General features: G+C 40.6%; 1 protein-coding gene across 1 annotated transcript in view; it reads right to left on the bottom strand.

Moving 5' to 3' along the window:
• Positions 1 to 22,124, bottom strand: part of LOC124776482 — a 117,491-nt gene extending 95,367 nt beyond the window's left edge. Inside the window, exon 1 of the mRNA XM_047251496.1 lies at positions 21,793 to 22,124. Within this exon, the coding sequence (XP_047107452.1) occupies positions 21,793 to 21,925 (133 nt within the window). The 5' untranslated portion in view covers positions 21,926 to 22,124. The remainder of the gene's footprint in view (positions 1 to 21,792) is intronic.
• Positions 22,125 to 23,979: the final 1,855 nt, after the last annotated feature.

Below are 23,979 nucleotides of genomic sequence, written 5' to 3'. Positions count from 1 at the left end.
CACATTTGTGAATGTAAATAAACTGATTTTGTCCACAAAGAAAGTGTTTCTAAAGGCTCCCGCTAGCATCAAGACCTACAAAGAAAAACTGCCAAATACGCCTTTACCTCCCGAACCAGTGGTAACTCACTGGGGTACGTGGGTCGAAGCTGTATTGTTTTACAATGAACATTTCGAGGCCATTAGAGGGGTAGTAAATGACTTCAATAGTGCAGAGGCTTTGGCAGTTTGCCAGTGCAAGGAAGCTTTTAATGATTCCGGTATTAAAAAAGACATTACTGTAATAGCACTCATTTTTCCCATACACCTGCAAGTATTAAAAAGCTTGAAATTCGAGGTTTGGTACTGAATGAATCTATTCAGTTAATAAATCAAATTATTCTAGTGGATTCCTCATTGTCAGAGGTATTCCCAAGAAAACTTAAAGAAAAGTTTGAAATGTTTTAAACAATAAGCCAGGCTTTGAACCCTTGTGCCAGATTGATAGTTTTATTAATGGGACAAGTGAACTTTCACCAGAAGCAATAAATGCGAACATAGCACCCAAATTCAAATACTGCTCAGTTACTTCAGTTGATGTTGAACGGTCCTTTTCTTCTTATAAAAATGTTTTGAATGATAGAAGACACAATTTTACTACCAATCATTTGGAAAAGTACTTGGTTGTTTATGTATACAATAATAGAACAATGTAAAATAAATTGTAAATGATGCTTTAGTCAAATAGTATTAATTAAAAGTAAATGTTGTTAAAAAACTCATGATAGTATGTTGTTTTTTACATAAAATATTACGGAGTTTTTGAGCGTGGCCCTCTGCGTGCGATATATCCCAAAGGCAGTTCTGTACATAGCAATGTTTTGCTGAGACACTCGCATCGCACCTGCATCCACTTGTTACTGACAACAATTGCAAAGAAGGAACAATTCTTGAAACACGGTATGCATCCCCATTTTGCAATTTTTTAGAAAATAATCCCAGAAAGGCCCCCTTTCTAACCTCTATCAGAAAGTACTCAGAAAATGATATCAGCATTCTAAATGCACCGACTTCTCAAGTGGCCGGCACTCTTGCTCATAACTGATATGCACAGGTTCAACTTTGAGATACAATGTACACAGTAACTATCATGTTTTTTGATTATCTGATCTGGCATATTTCGACACTTTTCGTGCATTATTTAAGCATTTTTCATGTATATTTGCACGCATATTTTAAGGTTTTTATGACGCATATAATGCAGTCTCTGCCAATGAGCTACAATTATCATCTACTAATAAAATGGGGTGGGGGGAGTGGCGAGTGTACATGAAAATAACTATCAAGAGAATTCACTATCCACAAATCTGTGTTTTTCACATATCCAAAAGTATCTAAGCAGTCATGGAAAAAGGTTAAAAATTAGTTTCATTCATGATATCATACTTTCTCCATTTCCATATTTATAGGCATCAAATCAATTGACAATGTGCTGCGGAAGGCATTAATATATCAGTTTCATCCATGTTCCTAATTATTCCACAATGAATAATGGTGTGAAGGGCAAATTACTAAGCATAATGATCATTATCAAAAATATGCACCAATCAATTCCAGTGCGGTATTTACTTACTTACTTAGAAATAAGTGACAAGTTTCTTCTAAATTTTTGTTGACATTAATAATGATGTGGTGGAAAAAAATTCTGCTGACGTATGCTCAAAAATTAAACAATTTTTCTTACCAGAATGAGATTTTCACTCTGCAGCGGAGTGTGCGCTGATATGAAACTTCCTGGCAGATTAAAACTGTGTGCCCGACCGAGACTCAAACTCGGGACCTTTGCCTTTCGCGGGCAAGTGCTCTATCATCTGAGCTACTGAAGCATGACTCACGACCGATCCTCACAGCTTTACGTCTGCCAGTATCTCATCCCAGATGGTAGAGCACTTGCCCGCGAAAGGCAAAGGTCCCGAGTTCGAGTCTCAGTCGGGCACACAGTTTTAATCTGCCAGGAAGTTTCAATTTTTCTTACCTTAACAATAAATCAAATGAGCACTATGTCTATTTACATTATGTCATCTCAAACATTTGTAATGGATGAGCAGTTGTAGATGGTGTTTCTGATCACAACAGCATATTCCTAAAATGTTGTGTGTTCAAGAAATATCTCAAACAAACAATAGCAACCAGGATAGTGAGACAGCTAAAACATTCAAATATAACAAATCTCAAGCAAAAGCTAATATGTCAATGAGAATAACCAATTTTGAAAATATAATATAATTGGATATAAAAAAATCTACTCACCAAGGAGCAACCGGAGAAAACACGAAGAAGTGAAGGAAATGTGCAAGCTTTCAGAGCCAGTGACTCCACCTTCTGGCGGAAGAGCAGAAGGGGAAGGATGATGGATGAAGCAAGAGGGATGAAACGGACTGGCGAGGTTTAGACAATGGGGAGAGTTATGGAAAAGTCACCCAGAACCCCCATTAGGGAAGACTTATCGGACAGGATGAGAAAGAAAGACTTATTGCTGGGGACTGCACTGGGCGAGATTTAAAAACCTGAGAGTTTAAAGGTGGAAGATAGGGTAATAAGCAAACAGAGATTACTGACAAAACATCAGGCAAGAGTGAATACGAGCAGAAAACTAAGTCATATATGTGGTAGGCAGGTAAGGTGGGGGAGCAGGAAAAATAGACAGATCAGAAAATAAAAGATACAGAAAACTAAAATGGAGTGGAAAAAAAAACTGAGAAGAAATGCTGACATCAAAGAAATTAACATAAATTAAGGCAAGGTGAGTGGCGGGAACCAAGGACATGTTGCAGTGTCGCTTCTCACTAGTGGAGTTTTACGAAACCTGTGTCTGGGGGAAGAGAATCCAGATGGCACATGTGGCAAAACAGGCACTGAGGTCACAACTGTCACATAGTACAGCATGCTCAGTAACAAGGACATTGTGTGTTGTACGTGTACACATTCTGTCTATGCTCAATCGTCCTAACTGATAACTTTGTGGTAGTCATACCACTCTAGAAAGCTGAAAAGTGTTTATGTAACAGCTGGTTTCACAAGTGGCTCTTTCTTTGATAGTATTTGTGACAGGGCTGGGATAGGTGGCGTTAGGAGGGTGCATAGGCCAAGTCTCACAGGGAGGGCAGGAGGGCAGTCACAGGGGTAGGAGCCAAATGCTATGGAAAGAGATGTAGAAGGAATATAAGGTCTGACCAGTGTATTGCAGAGGTTGGGGGGAGGCAGAGGGGGGGGGGGGCTATTTTAGGTGTGGTGTACAAAAAGGCCACATAGAATGAACTTCATTTCAGGGCCTGATTTCAGGAAGTCACAGACTTGCTGACTAATACTTTGACAAGGATATGACTTCCTAAAATCATGCCCTGTGTTGTAGCATGGTGATGCACTGCTTCTGCATGGCTAGTGGGCATGATTACGTAACACAGACTACTGGTATGGTACCAAAAGTTAAGAATTGATATTTAGTTTTGAGTTATTAGTAATTTTGCATTTATATGCAAAAATTGTTAATGTTTCCAAGATTCATGGCTAGCCCACTCTTTCCTATGTCCTTTCTTCAGGAATGCTAGTCCTGCAAGTTTCACAGGGAAACTTCTGCGAAGCTGGAAGGTAGGAGATGAGGTACTGGCAGAAGTAAAGCTGTGAGATGAGCCGTGAGTCATGCTTGGGTAGCTAAGTCAGAAGAACACTTGCCAGTGAAAGCCAAGTCTTGGTCTGGCACACAGTTTCAATCAGCCAGGGAGTTTCAAAGGCAGGTCATTTATAAATAGCATAAAGTAATTATTTTATCTTATGTTTAGGAAGGGAAAGTCACTGGCTTTTATGTGGCGAGTGCTACTGGAAGTGGGTACTATTTTTAAGTACTATTTTGGGTGATCACAATTGGGATCGGGATTTTTGATGCAGCTTAATGTCAGTTTTATTGAACCAGTTTGAGTGCGCTATTTGTGGCACCTCAATCAACTCAAACAACTCACTTTACCTCTACTTTATCATGCTGCATTAGTTTTCTAATTTCTAATTAATATTGATTATAAAACCTTCTAGAAGATTAAAACTGTATAACAAACTGGGACTTGAACCCAGGACCTTTGCCTTTTGTGGGCAAGTGCCCTATTAACTGAGCTACCTGAGCACGACTCTCAACACATCCTCACAGCTTTACGTGTGTCACTACCTCATCTCCTACGTTCCAAATTTCAAAGAAGTTCTCCTGCAAAACTTGCAGGACTAGCATTTCTGGAAGAAAGGTTACTGTGGGGACTTGACTTAGCCACAGAATGAATCCTGGAAACATTAAGAATATTTATACTTAAAGTATGTGTAAAATAAGGAAAAATACTAATATCTCAAAAATAAATATCAATTCCTAACTTTTGGTACCAGATCAACATTCCATGTCATACGGGCAACTTCCTTTGTGGCACTGCTTAGCTCTGCTCCTCTAATATATCAAAAGATATTAATTATCTTAAATTATGATATCTTCATCTTTATGGCTTTATAACTGCCGAACTATCTGGGTTGGCGGAAGAGTCCCAGACCACAAATTCACGGATCTCAGGTTTGATTCCCGGTCAATCCTAAGATTTTTATCTGCCACATCACTTCGTTCATCTTAGGCACTGTTTGTTTACGTGAAAACAGGATGCATAAACCCATCGGACGATACACCACATGATTCAACACTACTCTGAGCACAATGTGAAGGTGCAACCCCACTGAACGTGAGCTGAACCCTTTGGAATGTAGTACGACCACAATTTTTGTTCTGTCATACGGGGTAGAACCATTAGGGACCATCCAAAACCATTCAATGAAATTTGAATGTGATCCGAAGCAGCAACGGGTGCTTATGCTTTTTCAGATCTTCTGTTTCATGCCCTCCTGTAGCGTGACAAAAGAGGGGTGTGAAATAGACACATACACGAATACAATGGCACGGGTCCCTATAAAGCCCCCCAGTTCGGCAGTAGCCTCAATGGCATTCACCCTCAATTATTGAGAATTTTAAAAATTTGCCTTAACGGAGAAAATCTACGAAGTAGTCCTAGGCACCTGCAGGCACACAACTGTCATTGTAGATATGTCAAGTGGTTGCCAACATGCAGTTGCCTACGGCTACTTCGCAGGTTTTCTCTGTAAAGGTATGGTTTTAAAATTCTCAACACATTTTGGTTGCATCTCGCGATGTCCATAGAGTAGTGTTGAATCGTCTGGGGACGGGGGGTTATCTGCAGTGTTGAAGGTTGTCCTGTTGCTCTTCACATTGCAAACTGTCATTTTCGAATACAAAATGTGTGGGAATCAACGCCCAAGAGGAAGGGATGGTTTCATTGACGCCCATTATGCCACCTTCTGAGGCCTTTTCATTTCGATTCTGTGTATCTGAAACATTTTCCTCAGCCACTATTAGAAAACCATGTGATTTCAATGCACTTCTGAGCTACATCATAGAGGCATCAAAAGGAGGAGTGAAAGGTGTGCAAGAGGGACTACAATCTTCTTCCCATCATGCACACTTCAATGGTGGAGTTGGGCAGAATTTTGGTGAAAATTGGTGCCAATGTGACACTCGTAAACCACTTCACATGATACATGAACTTCAGAGCTCTGCCCTTTTTTCTGAAAGTGTCGACACCTTGCTGTCTGAAGCGTCATCGAGCCAGAGGGTGACATTGCATGTCACCACGCTTTTGCACCATTACAGGGGAAGGCTGTAGGCACCTTTAACAAAGGGTTTTGAAAAAATGATCCTTTAATTCTGTTGTGCAATGTATTTCTCTTTGCACCCACTCACTGTCACATGCGACAAAAACATTACAACAAGGGTCAAAGCCGACGTCCAGTACTGGTAGATTCAAATAAACCCAGTATAAAATATTTACAGTTTGCAGGTTCTGCAGACTCAAAGTATTGATGTATGCCAAAGATAATATTCACCTGTATGAAATTTGATCAGATATTTACATATAGAACTAGAACTGGGAGTTCAGGAGATTCCATTCAATAGATTAAGTAAAAAAAAAAAAAAAAAAAAAAAAAAAAAAAAAAAAAAAAAAAAAAAAAGGTTCCTTAGATGATGGCAAAATAGTCTTCAACAAGCTACCATATGAGACAAGAAAACTGCAAAAACATAAATCTAAAGTCGTACCACACTTGAGAAGAACAAAAATATTTCTATAACACAGACAACTTCACAGATATAAAAAAATTATAAATGTGAATATGAATAAAATGTTTGTAGCCCACTGCATGTAATTTAATTAATATAACAGATAATTATGTAATTTTGACAAATAAATTACTTGTAAGATATGTAGAAGATAAGTTACTTCTACGAACCATGTTGTATATATAAACTATCAGCTTTCTTAAATCTGTATTGATGATTTTTTTTACGCAATACAATTGTTGATAAACAAATATATTCACCTAAATTTGAACTTCCCACTGTTAAAACTTACGAGCTTGTTAAATTGCTTCAGATGGATGCCCACACTTATTTTAAGCCCAACGAACAGTTTATTTGCTTTCACAAACAACAAGTGTCTTCTAATTAAATATAGCATCTTTCCAAAAACTGAATGGTTAAATTACATTTTGTTACAAGGTGGATCAAGTTCCTGCCTCTGAATTGCTTGTTACTGCTCTTGGACCATCGCCTTTAAAGCTTCAACGAATTAGCAAAAGGGGTTCATCACCAAGATTCCATGACCAAGGCTATAGTAGAAGCTGCTGGTGTGAGGTGCTCTGATGTCGTGGAAACACAAATCGTGAAGCAATGTCAGAAATGTAAGGATATGGACATTTTAATTAATGAATTAAAAATTACAGTGCATAATTCAAGTCATTCTAACAAAGTTCAAATTTTGACCTTGGCTCTTAGCAGCTGGATTATAGAACAAGCAGCAAAAGAATTTAGTGTTTCTGTGAGAATGGTTAAACAGTCAAAGAAACTAGAGATGGAGGCAGGCACCTTGGCAGTAATTGCAAAATTAGAGGGAAAAAGACTCAGTGATAAGATCAAACATAAAGTCCTGAGGTTCCTGGAAGATGATGAACAATCTCGGCTGTGCCCCAGGCAAAAACGATTACAGCAGTAAGAGTGGATGGTGAAAATGTTCATAAGCAGAAACGCCTTCTACTTTGTAACTTGAAAGAAACGTTCACAGCCTATTGCAAGCAATATAACAGCGAATTCAACTTCTGAAAAATTTGTGAACTGAGAACAAAGTGGTATCTTACAGCTAGCATTGTTGGTACACAATCTGTGTATGGGTAATACATCAAAATGCCAAATGATGTTGGCTGAAACATCTACCGATGATGATGATTACAAGGAACTAAACGAAAAAAACTGTGTGCTGCTTGGAATCAAAAGACTGCATGCTTTAACATTGTGAACAATGTCCTGGCAAACCTGACCTGGAAGATGTATTCAGAGGATATGATCCAGCGGAAATGATGGAATACAAACAGTGGGTTCATACTAACAGGGATATACTAGAGACTTGTCATGCAATTGAACAAAATATTATAAGAGGAATTGTTTCCAAAAATTCAAGGTCTTACGAGCCACCACTTCGTTTCAAAACATCGAAGTTCATGTCTGAGGAACTTGAAAGAAAATCTTGCAGATGGTGAAGTGATCATTTTTATAGATTTTGGTGAGAACTATTTATTTGCCATTAAAGATGTTGTTCAAGGGGTTTAGTCAGAGAAGAGCCAAGCCACATTACATCCCTTCATGGTTTACTTTGGTGGTAAAGAGCTACAGAATATCAGTGCCCATATTATTAATGACTGATTTGGTCATGATGCTACTGCAGTTCATGCATTCATAATGAGGCTGATTAAATATTTCCGGATAACAATAGAAGAAATCAGGCACACTCGCTACTTCAATAATGAATCTGCTGCCCAATACAAGAATTTTATCAATTTACATCTACATGAAAAGGACTTTGATATTCCTGCTGAAAGGAATTTTTTCATAATCCGCCACAGGAAATCTCCCTGTGGTGCAACTGGAGGAACAGCCAGATGACTGGCAGCTCATGCTAGTTTGCAGAGGCCTTTAGATAACCACTTTGATCAGGAAAGTAGCTTTCCCAAAGACCACACAATTGCTGGGACAAGATGAAACCACAATTTCAAGCCAAATAGTTTAAGCAAAATCAGAGTAAGCAGAATGTCCAGTGGTGATGTAGCATTCATGCTTAAAGCAGATGAAAACATTCCAGCTGTTTCAGCTACAACATTACAACCTGGGCATTATGTTGCCTGTCTGTGTGACAATGCTTGGTGGCTGGGCAATGTATGTGAAGTTTCATTACACAAAAAAGGTACCTTAGTCAGCTTCAAGTCTCCGTGGCTCTGTACATTCCTTCCACTGGGCATCTACTAAAGATAATTGCTGGATTCCAGAGCAATATGTAATTAAAATCATAAAAGCACCATCCCATCAATAACACCAGGAACGGAATATATTTACTCAGAATCTGAACAAGACAGTACAGGAAATTTATTCAGTCTGAGTAGAAAAAGTATTATTCCAGATGTGCAGTGTCTTTAAAGTTCTAAATTTTTGGATTTTCATTTGTTATATTGCTGCTTCTTGCTTGAATTTGATTTGCACACAACTACAGCTATATTTATATTGACATAAAAGCAGTTTCCACTGTTTTGTCTTTCTGTTTATTCATTACTGTCACATTCAAGCATTTAAATGCTGCGTAGGAAAAGTAATAACATTGAGTGATGTTTCTCAGCCATAAGCAGGCGTGGGTCAAAAATTAAACTACATAGGTCTAGCTTCTGAAGCGTAAAGAATGCTTTTCAGAGATATCAAGATAAAAAATATTAAAGAACACACAGTTGAGATATAACTCTCAAAACTATCCAAAATTTGGCACTAAGCCATTTTCATCAAATTTGCAGATGTATATATTTTGATAGAGGACAGAGACCACTGTACAAAAACCACTAGAAGACAGGACAGCTATGTGTCATATTATCAATTCTTGACTGAATCATCAAAATTATGCTTTATGGTTGATTAAAGAAGGGTTCTCGAAGTTGTACAACGAATTTTATGCTATTTTTGAATAAGTACTGCTGTCACCAAACGCGTTTAAAAATCTAATCAGTAATATATTCTTTCTCAGCCTAAACAAGTTGTTTAAGTATACAAAAGCAACGGATTATAAGTCAAAGATATATACATAAAAGTTATCAAAATTTGGAACTTGTAGGTGGTGCAAAGTTGGCACACGACACTAAGAGGGACTAGAGAAATTGAACTGACGGAGACATTGAGCTGAAACTCTGTACATATCCATCGAAGACATTGTTGAATACTCCCATAAAATTTCAATTTGATTCAGAAATGGATGAGTAGTAACCATTTCTAAAGCTAGTCCACTTGATGTAGGATGACCTGATAGTAAGGATACGTCATCAATTCAGTCTCTCGAATGGTCAGCCTAAACTACTCATACAATAAGCTGCCGACCCTCCCCCCACCTCCTCCTCACTTTTCCTCTGATAGAGCGCCTTACATTGTCCCACCAACACCACCGCATATACTGGTCTCAGATACAACAACTTTGGTCAATCTTATACCTTCTTCACATATAGAACACTCCATATACTCAGAAATTTACATCAGAACCAGTGATATTTGGTCATACCTAGAATGGCAGCTGGGTCACTTATGACCCAGCCATCTTTCCTTACATTACCCTGTGTCAGTAGGTTATTGTGGCTACTGATTAATCTATTCTTTGAAGTGCTGCAAATTTTATTACAAAATTGACAAAAAGAAAGTAGCTTCCCTCAGCTAGAGAATGAAGTCCCTAGATTTCAACTTTTTCTTGTTTAGAGTATTGTACAATACTCAGGCATCTTTTCAAAACAGCCTCAAGTTTCAATAAGGATGCATAGCGCTGAATCAGGACGTTCTTGCTGCTCTTTTTCTGACAGTCAGTGTTGTATCATTCTTCTTCAACAATACTGTTCTGTATAACTCGTATTTGTCTTCTTAACAAAGATGTATGTCCATGCGAGATCTATTTATGGTTCCCACAATACTTGTAGCATTTGCTTTCAAGGTTTCCGAAACAGCCAAGGATGTAAAAAAATTGTCACATGTAACATTTCTTCTCTTATTCAAGTAAGTTGTACAAAAATGTAAACATAATTGAGAAGCATTCTTTCAAAAGTCGATGAATGTTCATTTTTTTCAAGATTTAGTGGATTTTTGTAGCTACAAATCGAGCTTGTTGCTATGCATGACCCATTGAAACGGTGTTGTCAAAAGCTGATATTTGTTGTTATAGGATGTTGAAAATTACAAGTTTTTGCAAAACTCGATATTGGCTCTCAGCCAGTTAAAACAAAAGTCAACAAAGGTAAACTGTGCTTTGCTTCTGAGAGACCTGAAGGGAGAACAATAATGCAGGACATTTTCAATGATAATGTGAGAGAGTTTTCTTCAAAAAAGGAAAGAACATAACTGCAGACAGGCACTTGCCATCAGAACTAACAACAGACATAAGTGGTTTACACAACAACATTAACACCTGATTATTACTCAGTTTGAGATAGCTTTGTCAGAGAGAAGGAGTATCAAGAAAGAAGTAGAATACTACTTCTATAAAGTACATCAGAAAGAAAAAAGATGGCCAAATAGTACCTGTATGTGCCATGACATTTCGAGCAACATCAGGTAAGTCCAGCGACTGACTTTCAAAAGGAATGAGATTTGGAGAAAAATAATCAATTAATATGAAACCCTTGGTTGCACAAAATAAGTGCCAAAATTTTCTAAGAACAATGGAGGAATATTCAAATGTGATTACAGTATGTTTTGACGTATAAGAGGCTCAGGTAGTACTAAAGCGATCCGTTCATGTAGTATTCTATTTAATTTGTGCATTATGATTCATTCCCGAGCTCAGACAAAAGAAAGGACTGGTTTTTATATTCAGCTTGAAACAGAAAGACTGAAAGGATGCAACGAAGTAGTCTTTGCTCTATTGGAGTTTCTCGGAAACTCATGCAAATGCAACTCGCGCACACGACCGCAGTCTCAGAGGTTTCAGCTGCCTAAGTCTGCAGTTGTGTGTGTGAGTTGCATATTTGTGTGTGTGTGTGTGTGTGTGTGTGTGTGTGTGTGTGTGTGTGTGTGTGTGTGGGCGCGTGTGCGCTCACGTGTCCATCTATTGTTGACGAAGGCCTTAACGGCCGAAAGCTGTAACTGTGAGAGTCTTTTTGTTATGACTATCTGCAACTCGGCATCTCCACTATATGGTGAGTTGCAACTTTCCTTCTCATAATACTGTTACATTCCATCCTGGATTTTCCAGTGTTTGATTTAAGCTTTTAACTTCCATCTTTGCATTTATGGATGTTTGAAAAAAACTTGGAAATTTTGTCCCTCTATCCCGAAATAAACAATGAAAATTTTTGAGAAGTCAAACACACAACTGGAATTGGGTCTACAAAATTATCTCATTATGTCATTATCATTTCAGTATAATATTTAAAAAATGCATTTGCTCAAAAATTTACTTTATTGCATTTATTAGGTTTAGAAAAAACATTCCTCAATTGCTGCAATTGAAAAGTGTGTCTATGCCGCACATACATCAACAGTTATGAAATACACATATAAATATCCATGCCTTTGTGGTGACATCGAGCATCATTATCAACGCCGATCATCTTATCAACTGCAGCAACTATGGACAGGGTCTACCCGTAGCTTAAGTTCACAATCTCTGATTGCCAGTTCCTGTTTGTCTCTCAAATTGTGTGTACCACATGACTGTTTCTTGTGTATGTTCAGCTTATGTTCATGGCAATAAAGTGTGGAATTCTTCATCAAGGTGTCTGTGTATCATTCTCCTCCCTGGACACCTGCTATTTCCACACTGGTGATTCCAGACCAAAGCACATCCACCATATACTTAAGGGATACGCAAACCACCACCCAGACAATGGATACCAGCGACCAAAAGGGACTTTTCAGATTTTTCATTGACCTCAACAGTGTTCTACACGGACTACATGGTACGAGAAACCTGGGACACGACATACAAGAAAGTGTGAGTGAAAGCGACTTCTTCCACTCTCCCATGTGTGCACTCGAAATCCTCATCCTTACATGGCGCCAGCTGCCACCTCACACCACAACAAAGCAGATCAACCCACTTCCTACAGAACATCTTCTGGACCCAACACATGTAATCCACATTACCATCCTATGGGATGCCAGTGTTCACACTCAATGACAATTGTTCAGCCTTCCCCCCTACCGAGACTTGTGCTACCGCATTGGGCTCTCAGGCGATGAACCAGTTCCTACCCAGCAGTGGAACGGCCAGCCAAGCCACACCAAAACATTCCTGGTCTACCTATCGCACCATGTACAAGCAATGGGGTTCTACACACTGCCATCCCCAGATCTAATCAAATAACAGTGCCGTGTACACCACCTAAGATGCCTGCATTTGTAGTAGATCAACGTCATATTTGGCTTGTTATTGTCGAATCAATATTCACCACACACAACATGTTTGATGACGCACCGCAACACGTGACTTTATTGTGTCACTTAGTCAAACATATGACCATGATCAGCAATAACATACTGTCTCCATCTAACTTGTCCGCCCCCGGTAGCTGAGTGGTCAGCGCGACAGACTGTCAATCCAAAGGGCCCGGGTTCGATTCCCGGCTGGGGCGGAGATTTTCTCTGCTCAGGGACTGGGTGTTGTGTTGTCCTAATCATCATCATTTCATCCCCATCGACGCACAAGTCGCCGAAGTGGCGTCAAATCGAAAGACTTGCACCAGGCGAGCGGTCTACCTGACAGGAGGCACTCGTCACACGACATTTCATTTTTTCCATCTAAATTTAACAAGTCGAGACAGCCAAAATAGCATTGCTCCTGAGACTATGTGAGACCCCTGAACAACAAGTACTTCAAGCCATCCAAGCAGAACAATTAGCAGAAGTCCTCCTTCAAAGTCTTTTACAGACCATAGTGGATCCCTCACTAATGCCTGACATTTCACTGTGGGCCACATTGTCGAGTGAATAGCCACGCAAAATCCAAGCTGCACTAATATACAATGAAGGACTCCTACTGGACCATAAATTAGCAGATCGCACATACACTTTGCAAAATGGCCACCCACACTACCCAGCAGCCACTGGCAGTACAAATTGCAGGCAGCCATGTTGCACACCGAGTTGGCAGAAGGCTTGCGAACGAAACTTACCCCCTCACCCAAGGTCCTCCGACATGTCCCGCACAGAACAGTGGCAGTCATCTTACCTCCCTACATAGCGGGCCATGAGCGACTGCTACCGAACTTTCCCGAAGGCACACAACACCACCACAGCCAGTCATCAACCCCAGTTGGCTGCACCACACTCTCCCAAAGCTGACAACTACCGATGGCATGGCACCACTTGCATCACAGGATACGGACAATGAATGACAGACCATGCAATGGTGATCGTTTCCCTCCCGCTTCAGCAATACTGGATGCAAGTGTTCCCTGCCCAATGCCCAAACACCTCCCACGACCTTAGCTAGACATCAGAGACACATCATCAACAAAGTTCGCCACACATCACACCCAGTGAACCAAACCAGTTTGTTTCACCCATAAGTCAGCAGCGACTCCAGGCTCTATGTACAAGATCATCATACCAAACAGTACTTTTTGATGGACTCTGGGTTGGAAATCGGTACAATCCTGATTTACACTCTACTCCCTCAAGCCTCCGGCTCTGCTCCTAAGCTATTAGTAGCAAACAGTCAATTATTGACACTTATGGAACCATCACCTACAACATTGCCCTTGGCAGCAGCCAACACTTCACATGGACACTTCTTCACACCGATGTCAACTAACCACTGATTGGTGTTGATTTCCTATGACAACTCCATTTCTGCCCGGATTTATGAGGAGTACTGTCTGCACACCAAGTAATGTCACCATCCATGGTACAACTGCTCGACCACTGGCCCCAGCCCCATCACAACACAAAGATACCTAACTTTCAGCATTATGCAGGCTCCAACTGCTACGATCTTCCATCGAGGATCAAGTGAAAACAATCAACCAACAGTAAACTGACTCAAGGAAAGAATGCTACAGGAGGCAAACTCATCCTTTCAGAGGCTACTGCACGGGCATCAAAATCAGCTAGCGGAAGCAGAGTTACAACTAAGGACTCTTCAGTCCTCACATACCACTGCTGCAGAACAACTAACATCTGAGGATATGAACCTGGCAGACTTACAGCATCAGGTGGAGGACCTCCACACCAGAACGCAGAAATTCTCTGCCAGTTCCTGCAATGACAACTAATACCATAACACTGATGAATCATTGACCCTGATGCTGCTCCACCTGAGCTCCACAGACACTACCGGTGACATGCACACACGCCACTGCCACAAACAAGCAGTGGAAACCAACTAACATTGCAGTAATCTGCTTGAGACTTCGCACATGTCGCCTCTTACCAACAGCAAATAACCACCTTCGAGAAACATTATGAATGAACAGGTCAGTGCCAGTCAAACAGGTGACTGGGCACTGATCTCCCCCTGCTATGGCATTACTAATGGCACAGTGGACAGAATCATAATAGGAGGACTGTCCATCTCTTGAAAAGTGCACCGCCTCTCTCCTGAGAAATGGCACATTGCCAAAGCCACTTTAAACAGGTTGCCTAACTTGGTCACTATCTGCCCTTCAAACAGCCCTTGGGCTTCACCCCTACCTATGGCCTGCAAAAAAGATGGTACTTTTCAAATATGCAGGGACTACAGAATCCTCAATAATCGGACAATTTCGGATCATTACCCGCTATCCAACATCCAGGACTTTGCTCATACTTTATCGGATGCCACGATCTTCAGCATCACTGACCACTGAAAGGCATATTAGCAAATACCAATGGTGATTGAAGACATTGCTAAAACTGCAATTACCACTCCCTTTGGGTTATTTGAATACATATTCATGCCATTTGGACTATAACATGTGGCTCAAACATGGCAGTGATTCATCGACTTTGCCCTATGCAAATTCCCATTCTGTTTCCCTTATCTGGATGACATACCGATATACTCTGCTAGACCCCAAGAGCACAAAGAACACATAAACAGGTTTTTCAAGGCACAGAACAGCTAGATGTAGTCATCAACACCGAACAACGCCATTTGCATCAATTTCTACTGGTGCCACATTCTGCAGGCAGTCAAAATCCAGGCATCCCTCAACAATACCCTTTCCAGAACCAACACCAAAGGCAACTGAACTGTTCCATGTTCAAAGGCTTTTGAGGCAGTCACTACAAGGGGTCATGACCCTGGCCCACCCCTCACCAATGGCCCACCTGTCAATCACTACTGACGCTAGCTACAGCACCATTGGGGCAATCCTACAGCAGACAGTTAATGGTACACCAACTCTTGCAATTCTTCTCACACAAACCACAGATATCGCAGAAGTTGTTGACCACATATGATGGTGAACTACTCGTCCTCTATGAGGCAGTAAAATATTTCAGAGAGGACATCGAGGGCCGCCCTCTCACACTTTTCACCAACCACCGCCCCTTGGTACACCTTAACCTGATAGCTCAGCTCTTGACAGACATAGAGCAGCATGGGGGAGGGGGGGGGGGGGGGGGGGGACAAGGTGGCAGACTATATGTCCTGTATCCACACCATCAGTGCCTTAATTAACTAAGAGGACCTAACAAATGCACAAGAACATGACGAACTCTTACGTGAAGGCTTAGATAACTGCAACAGAGACCTAAAACTCGATCAAATTAAGCTCCCCAACTCTTATGTCAAAGTTCGGTGTGGCACATTGCTGAGAATACAGTCCCCACTGACCACCATCCCATTCACAAAATCAAGTTTTGGCAGTCTTCATAACCTGTCACACACCATGGTTCACCACATGATGAGGCCCAGAACATTTTGTTTTGTCGGGGGTTCAAGCTGACTGCAGGAAATGGACGAGGGCATATGTTCTGTGCAAGTGCAGCACAACCAGATGGTACGCATCCCCCTCGTTCCCCCACATGGCACCTTCACATTAACTAAAGGATGCTTCCAGCACGTAGACTTAGACTTAATCAGCCCCCTATCCAAGTCCAAAGGCTATAACACATCTTATCGGCTATCGATTGCATGACCCACTGGGTAGAAGCAATCCCCTTACATGCCGTAACAGCCAAGTCAATGACATGGGCCTTCACTAACAGTTGGATTTTTCGTTTTGGTTGCTCCCTATCCACCACAACCGACCAGAGCCAACAATTTGAATCCACCCTCTTCACTGAGTTATGCAAACTATGTGGCATGCAATGATTCCATACAATGGCCTACCACCCTCAGAGCAAAAGGTTAGTGGAAAGATGGCACCGGATTTTGAAGGCCTCCTTAATGTACCACAACACGCAATGGACAGACGCTCTACCACGGGTTCTGCTAGAAACCCGGGAACCACACAAGGATGACCTCAAGTCATCACTTGCAGAGGTGTTGTGCAGCGACTGCCTTACTCTCCCAGCAGACTTTCTCTTTCCCACCAATTATAATTGCAGAGCTACCCGCATTAGTTCAGAAGATCTGATGCCATGTCAACAATTCCCTCACACTCCTGCCGCAACACCCATGAGTTACAACCAACCTTTGTCCACAAGGGGCTAAGGGAGTGTTCTCACTAATGCCACATGACGACACAGTCCATGCCAAACTCCAGCAATTGTGTATTGGCCCGTACAAAGTATTCCGATGGGAGGGAGAAAACATTCTCAATGCTGCAGAATGACAGACACACAACTGTATCAGCCTCCAGCTTACACCAGCCTGGGTGTTAACAGCAGAGGAGAACATAAACCTCTCCAAACCTCATAGCTCAGCCTCCCGCACCCTCAACATTCCGATGTGGTTCTCCACCCCCACACAACTGTGAAACCAGGACTGGAGACGATTCCACACATCACAAACACTGCTGATGATGACACTCCCTGTTCCTGGTATGGAAGTTCCCTCCACCCTGCACCGTTTCTATTGGACTATGAACGGGTGTAAACCATCTCCTCCCTGCCCCCTACACGGTGCTCCATACTGGAAGGGCAGGGGGGGGGGGGGGGCCTCTGTGGCGACATTGGCTGCCAGTATCGACAACGGCCAACTTATCAACTGCAGAACCTACAGATATGGTTTATCTGTAGATTTAGTTCACAACCACTGATCACCAATACTCATCTGTCTCTTGAACTGCTCGAGTGTTTCTTGTGTATGTTCAGTTTATGTTCATGGCAATAAGCTGTGGAATACTTCACCCAAGTGTCTGCACATCATTCTATTCAACTCTGATTGCCTCTTATTCCCACACCTTCTTGATCAGTATTCAGTAAATCATCATGGGATGTACAATCATCTTTTGGTGAAGAATCTGAAACTACAGGTTATGGCAATTCTTCCTCTAGTGAAAACTCCAGCAGCTCATCTCAGATTCATGAGTCAACCCATTTAATAGCATTTACAATGTCCTCTTCTGTTCTTAGATATTTGGCCATAACAAATGCGTATGTTGCAGACACTATTTATCCAGACAGAATGCACTACTAACGCTGTATTTCATGGAACAAAGCACTGGCTGCATTATACTTGTGCACACATTTGAACATGTTTCATCCTGATCTCTCTTCCCTCCACTACTAGGAAATTGCAGAGTCATCTGGTAGTGGCATAAAAGTGAGTTTTGAGATTGTTGGACAAACACAATAGCTATAAAAAAAAAGTGAAGCGATACAAAATATGAGATTACTATAATGGCTGCAGCAGAGGGGTCAGAACTGACCAGTCTGCAGTTCTAAGTGAATCTGGGTCTTGGTCTGTTTTAAGGTTCCCCTCAAAGTCTCAGAATTTCATCAGTCTGGGCAATAATGCAACACAGTGACCAACAAAAGAATTAAGGAACAGGTCACTAGTGACCCAGCCATAGTTCTAGTGTTAAACCAAACAACTGCAGGAACTAAATTGTGGTCAACATGTCATCCCCCCACTGTGGCATCCAGCAAGCTAATCATGAACTACTTTGTCATACCCATAACTAATAAAAAACAAAATTAAGTACAGGTGGTGTCTGTTCTTTCAGACATGTCCAAAAGAACAGACGCCATTTTGATCCAGCAGCCACTACAAGTCAAACACAAAGGAATTACAGATGTGCTGCAGTGGAGCATTGATATAAATCAATCAGGAAAGTTGAAAATTTGTGCTGGATCAGGATTCCAACCTGGGTCTCCTGCTTACTAGGCAGATGCTCTGACCACTAAGCCACCCGAACATGGTCATCACAACTGCACGGGATATACTAGCATGCCTTCTATCAGATGCAAATTCTCAACTTAACCAAACACTACAAAAGTAGAGCCCCTTGCACATTATCTTCATTATATATATTAAGGTGAGAACTGCCAATGATCTCTTCGGTAAGGATGCACACTAGGCTCGAACTCTTATGGGAATTGGCAAAGTGCCGTGAGTAATGAGGATAATGGGCAAGAGGCACTACATTCGTAGTGTGTGGATAAGTTGAGAATTCAGGTCAGATGAGAGGTGTGCTAGGGTATTCCATGCAGTTGCAATGACCAATATGTCCAAATGGCTTAGTGAACAGAGCACCTGCCTAGTAAGCAGAAGACCCAGGTTCGAATCTTGGTCTGGCACAAATTTTCATCTTTACCCATTTATTTATATCAGTGACCACTTGTAGCCAATGCCTGTAATGCCTTTGAATATAAAATCAAATCTCCAACCATAAACAATGCACTACACTAATCAGTAACTTCAAACCTGAAAACTGTCCACAATTGCCAACATCAAAATAACTGACTAACTGCCAAAAGAAAGCTCTTACAATACTGTTCTCACAAACAGCAATCAAGAGGTCCGAAGAATCACTAACATCACTCATAAACAATTTAGAAACATAAAGATCCAACACTAGGGAGTGCCACTGCTTACACATATAAGCCCTCTGCAAACATGATCTATTTCAAACAAGCCTTGCCACCATAATGCCACGGAAAACAGTTACATCACAAGTCAAAGCAACAGGCACCACTGCAAACTTCGGGTGACCCTCTGATTTTGTGGTGCATTTATAGAATGGTGAAGGGGTTAAATGTACATATTGGACACCCCCCCCCCCCCAAAAAAAAAAAAAAAAACTTAGTTTTGTTGACAGACTGCTCTTCAACACGGCCAAAGACCTGGATTAGATTTAAAGGTGACAATTTGATTGTGGGTTGGCAAAAACCCAATGAAAAAAACAGAGATGTGAAAATCATGTTGCCCATTTGGTAACATCAGCCTTTACTATGAATACGAAGGACGGACATGTTCAAACAACCACCTGTTATGCACATATCTAACAAAGCATTCGCAGATAGCTCGAGTCATCTGGATTTTTCACTATATGTGGTGTGCTGGATGGCATCACTGCAGTACAGATTTGAAAGACTAAAGGTTTGACTAATTTTTATTTTACTTGAGGAGAAATTATATTTCTAAAATTTTGATGCGTGTAGACAACAGAGACATTCTGTATGCTGTACAGTTTGTTCTTGCCAGTGCACATGCTCCCACATGGCATAGTGGGATGTTTTATTGTTTTATGATAGGATAATTGATTCCCATCAAGGAGTATAGGAGGAACTGTTCCAGTAAAATGTATGCTTCAGCAACTTTCAATGTGGTATGAGGATAACCTGTGACTTCCTTTGGTTTAGTTTAAGACAAAGAATTCAAGCTGATCGTGATACTGAACAAAGATTGCCTTTTGCACCTGATATGCCAACAGTGATGATCTTAGGTCTGACACCTAGATACAACTGGAAGTTGTTAACCTGTATGTGAAAATTACAAGAATATTGCACAGGTAAATATCACTGATGTACAGTGGGAGGGGAGGAACAACAACAACAACAACGGCTCTAAGATTGAAACCTGTGTGACTCCATAATGCACATGTTTCCATAATAACCTCTTTTACCCACGTATGACTCACTGACACATATTTTGGAGATAAATATTGAATGAAAATACTGTACTGTTACAGAAATACAGCTGTTTCATTTCCATTATTAATACACTGAAATCAACAGTTTCAAAAGAGTTGCAGAAATCAAGCAGTGTCAAAACTGACACTTCACAACTGGATCATTTCCAAGCCATTTTCAGCGAACATTTGATATAACCCTTATGGTAATGTGAAGGAATAACAGTAGGGGACATCAATCACAAGGTTTTTGTTTAATTGTAAACTGTATACAAGCAAGCAAATCTATTTCATACAACAATTAGTCCCAAGTCATCGACCATTATCAACTATTACACCAAATGTCCTTCACCAAAATCATACTGTAGTTTTGAAACAAATTATGAAATGTTTTGATAAATGCAACCTTATGCTGTAAAACTCCAAAAGATTGAGAGATAGGTGATGACCTTCAGCCTAAAAGTCACAATACATAATAAATAACCATCCATGGCTTATTTTATGTTGTCAGCCAATTTGATTCAGGCAGTTCCTGAACTACAGTGTTTTCAGACGTTGGTTGCACAGAGAGCAGAAATCTGATCCTGCAACACAAGCAACTTTGGCTCCCTCCATGTAATGCAAGCAAGAACTTGTACTTAGAAAGACAGGTGAGCCACAATGGCGTCATACTTCATAATACAACGTCAGAATACATCAATAAATTAGGTGACAATAGGGATTTTACTGAAGATTTAGAACATTTATAATTGAATTGAAGTGTTTTACAATCAAAGGGAATATGATAGCCTACAGAAACAGGCTACCACTCACTGCACAATATAGCCTGTTTTTTATCTTATAACAAGTGCACAGTTTCCACTGTGTGTGTGCGTGTGTGTGTCGGTCTTTAGACAAATCATTTCTGATGTTGTTCATCTGTTTATCTCTGTAGATGATACAAATGCAAATACACCAACTCAATGTATTCACTCTGATGCAAGGTTAATAAAGTGGTGTCACTGGAAGTTTGGGGTAAAATTGTGAGTCATACTATTTCATCCAGTAAATCTTAGTCTGCTGTGTGATGTTTTCCAATTTTGTCAGCTTACAATTTTTCGGTGATCTTTATAATTCAAAATTCTGTTGAGTATACTGCTACAACACTCTTAACAAGTTTGTTTCCTGTGTCAACAGAGTATCAAGACTGATGCTCTTTTATCATAACCTCGCATCTTGTTTCTATATTCAAAAGTGCATAACAATAGATAATTAATTATTTGAACATATATTTCAATGTCACTCAATCTATAATCCATTGATTACATTCGTAATTGAACTCTTTGACTAATGTTAACGGTTTGAGGACATATCGAGAGATACAAGCAGGAAACGGCTGTGTCGCAGCATAAGCAGATGCCGTACGACATTTATCACACAGCAGCAAATACTTCTAAGGAATGTATGGCAACCTATCCCTTTCGTCCATCAATCTTATTCTTACCATTTCAATCACCTGAGCGCATTATCAGCTCAAAAAACAGAAGCTACCTACACACGCTGTTCCCAAGTTTTTTCTAGCATATCCAACTCGTACTAGGCTACACTTTTTCACAAGTAGCCTACGGCATATAATCACGTAATCAGCGTTACTAACTAATGTATATTTACCTGAACTACCGACGATCGCAGGAATGTGGCTGAGGAGTTTTTCTAAGTATGTGTCGTCGACTAACTTGCAGTCAGAGTTCAATAGACCATGTAAAACCAATCTAAGTTTTTCTTCTGTGTTTACAGCAGACATTTTCAAGCTCAATCGAAAAAAACAACAATCGGTTACACAGCGTTGAACGGATGGAAAATATCAAATCAACAACATACAACTGTCATTCCTTCCACAGCTTGGTCAAACTTCGCAATACAACACTCCTCACCTTGATCAACACACAACATAGCCACGATTATTCGTGAAACAAACAAACACAAAGATTATCTCAGAGTCTCAAGTTCTCATAGGAATCTTTAGTATATAGTCTCTGGAAACGGTTCGAAAAGCTACATTTTTACATTCTCTTTTATTTCATTGACTTCCAGCATGTAAACTTTCAGCATCACAATTTAAATAATATTGGTACACAAAAACGCAGCAAAGTAACATTTGTCTTCAGGTAGAGATTGTCCTGCATATATTACAACGACACAATTTATAGCTAAAGCCCGGTCCACACGCAACGATCTGTCTGCGCAGACATCGGTGCAGATGTCTGTACATGCAAAAGATCGCTGCAAATGTGGTGTGTTCACACGACACAAACCCCAATCTACTACTCGCCCGCCATCTGTCGGTGTAGAAAAGAAATATCAGTGGCAAGCGACTACGCTCCCCGCAAACGTCAAACATTTAATTCAGTTATTTTGAAATATAGAAATGGAGGAAGTTCTGTTGTGGTCTGTGTTCGTAACTTGTGTTGCAAAAAACATTCAGACCAAGCGCAGTAAACAGAGAAAGCGGGCAAAATGGTGTAGACAGTGGCTGCTAAAGCGAAAGCATTTTTCTCACGTAAATTTACTGAGAGAGTTGCAGGACGACTGGCGAAATTATTTGCGGATGGATGTCGAAACTTATAATTATCTCTTAAAGCTTGTAACCCTTCTTATTATGAAAAAAAATACTTGTATGAGAAGGGCAATTTCTCCTCATGAACGGCTGGCGGTAACATTGACACTCCAATTTCATCTTCAATTGTACTCCTGCTTGGTCTTGGCGTTTCTTGATCACTAAGAAAGCCAAGCAGATCAAAATACCATAACGTTGGCTGGTATACTTGATCTACTCCTACACCAGATCTAGATTTCTGAACTTTGGATAACTCAATTAGAGCATTGTATGCTGTAGTCTTTTTGTCTCGGTCACTATATTCTTTACTTTTAATCTTCCACAAACATGGGTGGTTTCTACATATTTCAATGAATTCACTTACAAACTCTTGAGAACACTGACGAGTATCAGACAATTTAATGCCCTGTGCACGCAAACACTAGACTGAGCAAACAGCTGTTTCGCGCCAGATTTGCGGCGATCTCCTGTCCACACGCTCCAACTTGTCTGCGCAGATGTGGTTTGAACCCACAGATTTGAGAGGTTTCGCTCAAACCTCCAACTCCAACTTCCAGGTTTGTACACACCTCAGGTTGGTGCAAATCTTCTGTCCACACGCAACGATCTGTCTGCGCAGATGTGATGTGCGCAGACATTTGCGCAGACAGATCGTAACGTGTGGACGGGCCTTAACCATTTAGTTGTTAATTCATTTCCTTAGTTCAATGGTCACACTTACATTTAAATTTTTATGTCTTTTTCAGCTAGTAATCTGTATATGGCGTTGCAGGTCCTTCTGGTTGTGTCTCCGATAACTGTGATCGTAAAAAACGGCTGGCAGTGACCAGTTTAAGAGCTCCTTCAAAATGTTGACTCCGCCTTTCTTATTGCGTCTACACTGAAGTAAGTTGTAGTTTATATCACCAATTGTTTCTTCTTCACACGACAGTACGGTGTCTCCGATACGCCGATTTTCTGTAAACGAGAAGGGAAAGATCCATGATTGAGGCGCATTCTCCCAGCGGATGTTATGGTTTTCCTTTAATGTTTTGGCTTCGTAAACCATGGCTGTCGTGGTATGACTGTCTGTATACGAAAATATATGACAATCTCTTGTTTGTCGACTTTCTTTCCATTCTTCATGTTAGGAGAGAAGCACTTGTTCTTTTACTCCTGGGAGGTATTCTGCGTATGGGAGTTTAATGTCCATTAGACTCCCGCTGCTGATCACACCTCTCGTTAGTTTATCGGCTTTATCA

Source organism: Schistocerca piceifrons, chromosome 2 (assembly GCF_021461385.2).
Source record: "Schistocerca piceifrons isolate TAMUIC-IGC-003096 chromosome 2, iqSchPice1.1, whole genome shotgun sequence".
Taxonomy (NCBI): Eukaryota; Metazoa; Arthropoda; class Insecta; order Orthoptera; family Acrididae; genus Schistocerca; species Schistocerca piceifrons.
This window is presented reverse-complemented; position numbering and strand designations above follow the sequence as displayed.